Source organism: Solea senegalensis, linkage group LG3 (assembly GCF_019176455.1).
Source record: "Solea senegalensis isolate Sse05_10M linkage group LG3, IFAPA_SoseM_1, whole genome shotgun sequence".
Classification (NCBI taxonomy): Eukaryota; Metazoa; Chordata; class Actinopteri; order Pleuronectiformes; family Soleidae; genus Solea; species Solea senegalensis.
In genome coordinates, this window is record NC_058023.1 from 20,731,338 (window position 1) to 20,742,754 (window position 11,417).

Genomic DNA, 11,417 nt, shown 5'->3' on the forward strand with positions numbered 1-11,417 from the left:
TACTATCCCTTACATTGGCTACCTAGAGGTAGATGTTGAGATTTTTGGTAAGATTTACCACAGTGCGGGGTGTTGAATGTTAAGGACCCCGCAGAAAATTCATCGGTGTATAGGTGGGGGTACCATGAAGATAGTCACTGCCACATGTTATGTGTTGTTTGAGCCCCTGTTTTCTGGGCTACCTGCTGGTTTGCTTGCTTCACCAGCTCTGGTTAGAGTGATTAGTGGTAGAGCATACAAACCTATTGTAAATGTAGGATCCATTTACATGTTGCATACCATTGTAGGCAAATTAGAGGGCAAAACAGTAATAACTGGTGTGTTCCAGTGTAGTCAGTGTCTGCTCACAGTCTGCTACACATGTGCAGGACCAGTTAGAGGCTGTAGATTTGTCTCCATTGTCCAGTGAACAGCAGGTCAGATCATTACTTCAGAGGTACAGCTTGGTCTTTTCCAAACACAAGGGTGACTTGGGTTGAAGCAACCTTATAGCCTGTCAGGTAGCGTTATATAACGCCAAACCCCTTCTGAGGATGAGGTTGTGAAAGACCATATACTGGGAACACATGACAGCGTGATCGGACGCAGCAGCCAGACTGCACACAATGTGTGTATTTCGTGTATTTTCACCGGACCCAGAGAAGCATTTCGGACATAGAACCAAGCTGAAATGTGAGAATTAGCAGAGCAAATCTCCACTACGCACAATAACTTCAACGTCAACTTTAACCCACCAGAGATACACCATTCCCCCTGGGAAACAAAGATTCCCCCAGGACAAATACGGAACCGGAGGGGCCACAGACGAGGGTAGCGAGGAGGGCTAAGGACTAGGCTAAAGGCGAATCCCTACAGACCATCGATACCTAGCGTTTTTCTGCCCAACGTTCGATCTCTCTTCAACAAGATGGATGAGCTTGCGCTTGAGACTGCAGATTACATCGAGCCATATGGCGTACTATGCCATGAGAATGATGGAGATGTGGCTGAACTCAAATATGCCACATGATGCTATTGAGTTAGCCGGCCGCATTGTTTACCGAGCAGATCGCAACATCAACTCTGGTAAGAGCAGAGGCGGGGGACTGTGCATCTACATAAGCAACAGATGGTGCACCGACACCAGAACTATTGAAACACACTGTTCGCCAGACACTGAGGGAAATCACATCAGTCTTATTAATGGCTGTCTACATTACACCACAGGCTAATGCTGAACTAGCGTGCCACTACAAATTACATGATGGCACAGCCAGACAGCATTGTTATAGCATCTGGAGACTTCAATCATGCTAAACTCAACACTGTCATGCCTAAGTTAATCATTAATGTAACTATCTAAATCTACTAAATTGTATAGAGGTCTACAAAAATTAAATGGAAGGAACTCACTATATATAAAATGTAAATGGGAGCTTGAGCTGAATATTAAGCTGTCAAAGAGTGATTGGCATTCCATGTGTAAAACTCAACAAACTTCCACTAGCTCTAAAAGATGGAGGGAGTTTGGATGGAAGAATTTAATTCACTTCTTCATTACACCACACATCAAAAATAAACTTTTAGGTGAACAGCAGCAATGCTGGAGACAATGTGGGGAGATTAGTGCCAATCACTCGCATGTTTTTTGGTCATGTGTAAAATTGCAGGGGTTCTGGGACAGTGTAGTTCGGATTCTGGAAGAAAACTTTTCCTACAGGATACCCAGAGATCCCCTGACACTGTACTTGGGCTTGATTCCAGAAGGTATTTTTCTGGCTGAAAAGTGACCCCCCCAAGTCTGGGACAGTGACTGGTTATTGTTGAGGAGATTTACGCGATAGAAAGACTGACTTACTATCTCAGAATGAAGGGACCCTGGACCAACAGTGGCATAAATGGTCTATGTATATGAAAAAAGATGGGTCAAACACTCAACAGACCTAATGGACAGTGATAAAATGAGCAACACGAGTGGGGTGCCTCCCCTTCACATCCCCGTCCACAAGTGTAAACTGAAAAAGCCACTTCAGCTCTGCAAGATTGGTTTGAAACCACTGACCGGCATCTTTTTGCTGACGGGACAGACCCGGAAGAACACACCACAGCTGTTCTCTCATACATAAAATTGAGACCAGCCTCCAGCCAAAACTCCCTGAAGAAGAAGACCACTGTCGCATACAGATTCATCAACACCAGGTCAGCATCAACTCCAAGAAGGCAGCAGGGCCAGATAGGGTTTCTGGACACATCCTTAAGGCCCGTGCAGACCAGCTGACAGGTGTGTTTACAACCTTATTCAACCTCTCGCTGCGACGAGTTGCTCTCACACCCATTATCACTAAATGTTTTGAGAGATTAATTCTCCCACAAATTTAAACTGCAATCCCTCCACAGTTTGATCAACACCAATTTCAGTATTGGACTAACAGATCAACCGATGATGCAGTTATCACAGCTCTGCACACAGCACTCACACATATAGACCACAGCAACACATATGTTAGAATGCTGTTTGTGGATTATAGTTTGGCATTCAACACCATTATCTCAAATAAACTGACTGTGAAACTGAGCAACCTGGGGCTGGGCAGCTGTCACGGCACATGGTGTATTGGATTTCCTCACAAACAGGCCTCAGAGGGTCAGGATGGGATGCTACACCTCAGCCACACTGACTCTAAGCACCGGAACACCTCAGGGGTGTGTCCTAAGTCCTCTCCTCTAGTCTCTCTTCACCTACGACTGCTCACCCATTTAAACCACTTTCAATGGGCAATGTGCTACCTAGGCCATGTCATCTCTTATAAGGACGTTTCCACAGACCCAGCCAAGGTTGAGGTGGTAGCCAACTGGAAGCCCCCCTCTCTACTGTCTCTGAGCTACGGTGCTTCCTGGGGTTTGCCAGCTACTACTACTACTAGCTACTGTCGCTTTGTGGACGGGTTCACCAAGTTGGCCACTCCACTGCACACGCTGGTAGCAGAGGTGGGAGGCACTAAGCCAAGGAGGAAGTCGGAGTAGGACATCATCAGCAGCTGGACAGAATAGTGTCACGCAAGTTTTGAGGCACTGAAGACCAAGCTCACCACAGCACCTGTGCTCGCCTACGCCGACTTCTCCCTAGCATTAATCCTGGAGGTTAGATGCCAGTTTTGGTGGACTTGGAATGGTACTCTCTCAAGAGCAAGGAGGCAAGGTCCAGCCAATTGCTCATGCCAGCTGAGGTCTGAGGCCCACAGAACACAATATGTCAAACTACAGCTTAATGAAACTAGAGTTCCTGGAGTACCTGCTAGGCCAGAAGTGCATTGTCTACACCGCCAATAATCCACTCAGCCACTTGTCCTCTGCCAAACTGGGGGAAGTTTGCATCCTTTGCTTGTATCCTTTGACTTTGGAAGCAGCAATACAGACAACTCTACCACTGGCCAGCATTCTAATGTCCACCACCCTCCTAGACCAGTGGGGGAATCAGCTCACAGGGCTGCAAACTCTTCTGGTCCTGTGTCAAGTGCAGTTGTCTCTATTTTTAGGCAATGGGACTAGGTTTGGTAACCTTTGTTTTATCCATTGTCGGGGCGATGATGAAAGGAGGAGAGGTAGATTGTGGCAGAATTAAGATGCCATAATTGACGTCTCGGGTGTCCCTTTAATTGCTCCTCTTACTTGTAAACCAGTCACATCAAACTATTACACACAAATTACAGGTTACCGCTGAGAGTGGCTGCGTGCACCCAGCGAGTTCGCTACCCTATGCGCTTCTGTGAACTGAACTGAATTGCACTGATATTAGGTATATAGACTTAATGGTGCTCAATTCAATTGATATTTTTAAGAAAGTTTATTCAAGGGACAACAGGCTTGGTTTGGCGCCTTGGCAGTTCCATGCACGCCCGTGTTCCTTGTGCTCTCCCTCACTCTTTCACAATACTGGAGCACTGCTGCTTTGCCTACAGCAGAAACTGCCTTGCTCACCTTTGCTTTGCTTGCATGATTAATTAGGTTTAATAATAATAATATAATAGAGAGGATGGACTTTGGTCATAGTTTGACACATTTACTTGTATTTAAGCACGTGTCTGGTTAGTCACCTCTAGGATGTTTATTTATTCATTTTTGTTTGATTATTTGAGTAACCAGGTGCTTTTTTGTTAATTGGGTCATTTCATTTACTTTATTTGTACAATTCGATTTCAAAATTATCTTTGACTTGATATTAATTTGTATTGTTTACTGGTTATCCTTTTATCAGGTATGTGATATTTTATCACAATATCAGATACATTATCATATGTGACTCTATTTGTTTAGGGTCTTAGCTTTTTTCCCACAGTTCAGCATTAACCCACTGATTGTGGACGACTGTCCAATCCAAAGCCACTCTGTCTTTAATAAGATGCAAGACTCAGAAGGTGAGATACTATAGGCTTTATAAAGCGCCTTATCGTTTGCTCTGTCCCTCTAATTCTCTCCTCATCCCAGTGAAACATTATGACTTCACTTCATGCTTTATTTTCTTTGCTTTACTCTATCAGTGTCCTCACTTTAACTGATAGCTCACTTTCCAGCATCACCACTGAAGCTCCACCAGCAGCCTCAAAGTGCACTCTTCTAAACAGCTTCCAGCCAGGATTTGTGGTCCAGGGTGACTATGTCATTGGTGGGATTTTCCCCCTTCATTTTAATCTGAAAAAGCCAGACCTTAACAGCACCTACAGACCACCACCAATAGATTGCAATGGGTGAGTTTCATAGATGATAGTGGGACGATTATACTTACTTTTTCCTGTAAATTATGTCTAATTTTGCACTCTTGATATAAAATGGACTAGACTGAATGTGTTTATAATCATCGAGTTTTTATATGAACAGACTACATTCATCTGTATCAGCCACAGACTTTATCCCAGGGCTTTCCGGTGGGCTCAGACTATGAGACTGGCAGTGGAGGAGATAAACCAGAATCCTGTGCTGTTGCCGAATCACACTCTGGGCTACACAATCTTTGATTCATGTGGATATCCACTGACAGGACAGAGAGCTGTTTTATCAATGCTGAATGGGGTGAGTGAGGAAAACTCTTCTATGTGCACAAATGCCTCGTCACTCCTCGCTGTGATTGGGGCTTCTGGATCTGCTCAATCTATTGTTTTGTCAAGAATCCTGCAGCCATTCAGGATCCCCATGGTAACAGTAACTTTTATTTATGTCAGTCATCACAAAAAATTCATTCTTTTCTCAGTAACACTGCACTCTGTTTTTACACAGATCAGCTACTCTTCTTCATGTACATGTTTGTCAGACAGACAAAAATATCCAACCTTCTTCAGAGTAATTCCTAGTGATGACTTCCAGGTAAAATGTAAAGCATGTGGTCAGTTATTGTTTTCAGTCAAAGCTCGACACATTTACTCTGTCATCAGAAATAATTGTTACAACTACTTTTAAAGCTTTAACTGTAAAATTAAAACTGTGAATACACAACAGGCAAATCCTTAAACACTGAGAAATGGATTGACGTGTATAAGTTTTCCTCTTTCTTCAACCTGATTAACACATTAACAAACATATTCTGTTTGTCTTCTTTTCAGGTTTGGTCATTATAATAATAGTATATGGTCTGATGATAATTATCAGTAGATTTAAATGTTTCTGTATTGTTATAATCTTTGTTATTGATGTTTGTCACTATCTTTTTCTTTGTTAGTCTTCCTGCTTGTTTTAGAGTCTTGGAAACAAAAGCACTGCTTAGATTTTATTTAGATACATTTTTATTCAGGAACATTGCTTATATGTGTCGTCCCTAGCAAATAATAGATCAATATATATTCTGCCAAACTTTTATGCTTTATCGTTTCCAGCAGTGTTTCCAGCACACCTGATTCAAATGGTCAGCTCGTCAACAAGCTCTGCAGAAGCCTGGTAACGAGCTGTTCATCTGAATCAGGTGTGTTGGAGCAGGGCAGTGTCTAAAACATGTGTTTGCTGAGGACCAGGTTGGGAAACACTGGTTTACAGAATACAGCCATGTTATAAGGCACATGGCACAAAACCAAATTATTTATGAAGATATTACTTTTCATTTGTTCAAGTTTTTAATGTTTGTAATATGAAACTGGGTTAGTTGATTGTTTTTTTCTGTTGAGCCCAGGTGAAAGCCATTGCACGGATGCTAGTACACTTTAACTGGACTTGGGTGGGGCTGCTGCGAGGAGACAATGATTATGGCCGCTTTGCTGCAAAAGGTTTACTGAAAGAATTACAGGAAACCAAAGTATGTGTAGCGTACCAAGAAATGATTCCTCTGCCCTACACTCACCAGGGGGGACTACGGATAATGAAGGTATTAAAACACTGTGGGCACTATTGACTCTACCCTGCTTTAAACCTTTGTCATTCACCCATTCACATGCATACATTGCATCAATGTGGAGCACATTTATTTCTTTCATACCTATTCACACACTGCCGGCACAATGAGTATAAGTGTCTTGCCAAAAGAAACATCAACATCCTGTGGAGCCAGGAATCAAACCCTCAACCTTTCAGTTGAATGACAACTGACTCAAGCACTGACCCTCTTTAATACGTTTATATAACACCCTCTGAAACTCTAGCGGCTGGGTAAAGTGATGATTCGAAGTTATAGAAAATGAACTACAGTTTTTATAGTGTTGTTGTTGCTAGTATAGTTCTGTTTCAGTTAAAGACACCTTTGTGCTGCCAACACATATTAATTCATATTAACACATTACATCTCACATTTGTGGACCTACTGCTGTCATTAAATTTAGACACTCCAGGAGAAAACTGTATCTTTGTCTCACTTTCATTTATCTCTTCAGGCTCATATTAGATTTAGAGAGGACAAGTACAGAGTCATGGTGTGAATTCTAACTCTCTGACCATATATCAAAAAAAACCTTTACAAAGAACATCACTAAATTGAGTCCACAATAAGTCAGTACATGTGCTTTCAGTCAAAAATGACAAAAGGATAAGAGTTGCAAAATGAAGAAAATAAAGAGGGTCATAACACGAGGAAGATGAATAATGTCACAGGTATAAAATCTTAATGGTAAGAAAATACAGGGTGTGAAGTCAAGAGACAATATTAGTGCCAAAATGCAACAGGAAATGTTGAATCATGTAAATTATAACATGACTTCACTTCTTTTCTATACTAGAAATACTAGTTATTTTTCACTGTGTGCATCTGAATTTTTCTCATTGTCACTCAGTTTTGATTTTATCTCCTTGTAAAACATTGTCATCTTCATTATCTGACCCTCTGTAAAGGTGATGCATAGCTCTACTGCAAAAGTGGTGGTGGTATTTGCAGGCGAGGGGGAGATGACAACTTTCTTGAGAGACTACATGACTCAGAACATCACTGGAATACAGTGGGTGGGGAGTGAAGCCTTTATCTCAGTATCAGCCTTTTCAGAGAGAGAGTATTACCCATACTTGGGAGGAACCATTGGTTTTGGCACCAGAAAAGGTCATATCTCCAGACTGGGTGACTTCCTGCAGACAGTAAACCCTAAGAGATATCCTGACAATGTCCTGGTGCATGAGCTGTGGGAGTCTCTGTATGGTTGCAGTCCTTTTCCATCCTCTGTCACCCAGATGCCACCTTGCTCAGGGCAGGAGACTCTGCTGGAACAGCACTCAGCCTACATGAATACATCCAGCCCTAGAGTCACCTATAATGTATATAAGGCTGTATATGCCATTGCTCATTCCCTGCACAACCTCCTTCTCTGTCAGCCAGGGAGGGGGCCTTTCCAGAACAAATCATGTGCTCAGAGCAACAACATACATCCTTGGCAGGTATTGAACAATCCGCTATTTCTTTAACATTACAAACTGTGGGTCAAAGCCCAATGGTTGGCCTTGTAGTTTTGTAGGTGGACTTCAGACCACAATCACTATCTCCCATTTACCAAAGTCATGCAGCATAATGTTCATATGGCAAACATATTTTTTGTGTTTAATCTAAATTCCAATTTTTAATCTAAAAAAGATTAAACACATTTCATTAACATTTAATATATAGTTAATGAAAAAATATATTTTAATAGATATTTTAAAATGTGATGTGTTCACTTAAACATTTTCTTAAATTTCTACTACTGTACAAATTTAAGCTCTGCAAGACAGCATTATGCTGAAAACACTGTTTAAAGAAATTAAGTGTGTTTCTTTTTGTGCATTTCTTAATTTTCAAGCTGCAACATTACCTCCAGGAAGTGAATTTCCAGATTGCTGGTGAGGAGGTGGACTTTGATGCCAAGGGTGACTCTATACCCTATTATGATATTATAAACTGGCAGCGAGGCTCAGAAGGAAACACTGAATTTATTGATGTGGGTTTGTTTGATGGAACCAAGGCTGTTGGAGAGGAGCTGTTGATCCAGGAGGACAGGATAATGTGGGCAGGACATCAGAGTGAGGCAAGCTGCTCACACTGTGTTTTTACCTTCATCAGATGCCAACTGTTGAAGTTCTGTAGATTGAGATGGAGGTAAGTCAGGTGGACAGAGCAGACTGGATACAGGGTCATTTGTTTCCATACATAACAAAGTTTCTAAGCCCAACTGGATTATGATGAGTTTGGTGACCTACTGTCCACTGTTGTTTACCTCATTGATCTTTCTTTATGTAATGTAAGAGTGAATGGTTGTTCGTCTATTTGTGCTGGACTGGTGACCCCTCCTGGGTCTGACTCCGTATTTTGTCCTATGTCAGCTGGGATTGGCTCCAGCTCCCCACAACCCTCATGGGCAGGATAAAGCGGTAGACAATGAATGAATCTTTCTTCATGACATTAAAGGCTTCTGAAAGAGCTCACACAGATTTACAGATCAATATATTTAAGAGAACCACAGGTTATGGAATAGCTTATGGGCTGGAACCAAGTCCTCAGTGTACACCTTACAACCATGTGACCATCAAAAAGTTGTTTGATGACGACTGGCATACCTGTAGACAAGGGCTGGGCGATCTTGATATTTTAATATATATCGAGATATAAACAAGATGTAACACGGGACTATATCACTATCGATAATAGTTCATTTTGCGTTAAAATGACAATACATGGGCTGCAAGTTTGCACCTATTTCTCCTCTCCCTCTTCCTGCGTTCCTACACACACACACACACACCCTTTCTGCTCCGCCTCCCCCTTCACTCTCACGTACACTCAGTGACAACATGGAGACAGAGTTTCTTATTGAAATAACAGTTTATTGTGCAGTTGCAGTGAATATGTCAGTGGAAAAGTCCTTATTGTTACTGTAAATTTTGGAACAATATTGTATTTTTGAATTAATAACTGTATACTATTGTCATGCAGAAAAGAGATTTGTTTTATTTTGTTCAAGGAGCATTTTTATTTCAGTGACCTCTGACATTTGGCATGTGGCTTCAACTTACAAAAGACTGTTTGTTTATTTTTTAAAGGGTTTGATATGCTATAATGCTTTGGGGGAAACCCCAATTACGTCACAGAAAAAAAATATTTAGATATATATCCAGTATCGCCATTCAGATAAAAAATATCAAGATATGACTTTTAGTCCATATCGCCCAGCCCTACTGCAGACTATGTGGCTGCAGACCAAGTGGTTTTGAGCAATGTTCCATCTGTCAAAAGATTAACCAATAAAAATGTACCAATGTCAGCACATGGTCTTTCCACTCTAGGTGCCAGTATCTGTGTGCAGTGCCAGTTGTCTTCCAGGCTTCCGGAAGGCTGTCCGTCGTGGGGAGCCTATCTGCTGCTTTGACTGTATACCATGTGACAGTGGCAAAATTAGCAATCAGACAAGTGAGTTTGTGCTGAACAATAAAATGTCAAAGCAAATCCATTCTTACAATTGTAGTACAGAAGTAATCTTGCAATACTGAAAATTGTTAATACTTTCTTCCCTTTAGACTCAGTAGATTGTACAATTTGTCCTGAGGACTTCTGGTCAAACAATGACAGAATAGCCTGCATCTCCAAGAAAGTGGAGTACTTGACCTTCGATTCATTGGGAATAGCCCTGACAGTGATGTCTGTGGTGGGCGCCTGCTTCACTCTGGCTGTCTGTGGAGTCTTCTTCTGTCACAGACACACAGCCATCGTCCGTGTGAATAACTCTGAGCTCAGTTTCTTCATACTGTTTGCACTGACTCTGTGTTTCTTGTGTTGTCTGCTTTTCATTGGAAAGCCAACATATTGGTCCTGCATAATGCGCCACACTGCCTTTAGCATCACATTTTCACTGTGTATTTCCTGCATCCTGGGGAAGACCCTGGTGGTACTGGCTGCATTCACTGCCACCAGACCAGGGCACAACATCATGAAGTGGCTAGGGCCTAAGCAGCAGAGGACCATCATCTCCAGCTGCACTCTGGTTCAGGTGGTTATCTGTGCTGCCTGGCTTATTGCTGTTCCCCCGTTTCCATCCAGGAATACACAATATGAACATTCTAAGATCATACTGGAGTGTAGTGTGGGCTCCAGCCTGGCATTCTGGTGCGTTCTTGGATATATTGGTCTACAGGCCTGTCTGTGCTTTGTATTGGCTTTTCTGGCCCGAAAGTTGCCGGGAAAGTTCAACGAGGCCAAGTTCATCACATTCAGCATGCTGATATTCTGTGCTGTGTGGCTAGCATTCATCCCTGCTTATATCAGCTCCCCTGGAAATTATGCAGATGCTGTTGAGTCATTTGCCATCTTGGCCTCCAGCTTTGGCTTATTGTTCTGCCTGTTTGCTCCAAAGAGTTACATTATTTTACTGAAGCCTGAAAAGAATACAAAACAGCACCTGATGGGGAAAGAAAAGAAATGATGAATCACAAATTAACCCAAAGGTTTTGAGTCAGTAGCAAATGGATTTGTAGATTTATTTCAGTGACTTATGGATAACTAACCATTAAAAAACAACAATCATCATCATGTTGTTTTGATATTGATATCATCGTAAAATTGATCCAAATCACAAGGTGCATTATCTCAAGACAGTTTATATAGTAAGATATAATCCTTACAATATTATCATTTTTTTATCAATAATAACAGTAAATACACTAATGAAGCGTGTACAAGATCAAAAAAGAGGGTAGTCAATTTGTTTGCTGCCAAGAAGATTAGAAAACATGGAACTTTCACAGGATGCTTGCAGAAAAGCAGTTATTACAATATGTGTAACAAAATGAGATACAAATAATGGTTCTTGGTCATTTCCATGGTATATCATAAATTTGTATCAGCTCTCAGCAGTTAAAGAAAAGCTTCTTTATACAGAGCAAATAAAGGCCAACTTATGGTGAAATACTTTGTATCACATAGAGTTGACAGAAGTAGTGCAACAAGAAGATCAAGACTCCAACAAACTCACATACTACATACAAATTAGCTAATGAAACTTACTTGAATTGCC

General features: G+C 41.5%; 1 protein-coding gene across 1 annotated transcript; it reads left to right on the plus strand.

Moving 5' to 3' along the window:
* The first annotated feature begins 950 nt into the window (after positions 1-950).
* On the plus strand, positions 951-10,913 carry LOC122766178 (extracellular calcium-sensing receptor-like). The gene is made up of 9 exons (XM_044020844.1): positions 951-1,065; positions 2,771-2,967; positions 4,627-4,724; positions 4,875-5,169; positions 5,251-5,337; positions 6,134-6,325; positions 7,282-7,551; positions 9,694-9,817; positions 9,925-10,913. The coding sequence occupies exons 1-9, from the start codon at positions 951-953 to the stop codon at positions 10,824-10,826; spliced, it is 2,280 nt and encodes a 759-aa protein (XP_043876779.1). The 3' UTR covers positions 10,827-10,913.
* The last annotated feature ends 504 nt before the right edge of the window (positions 10,914-11,417 follow it).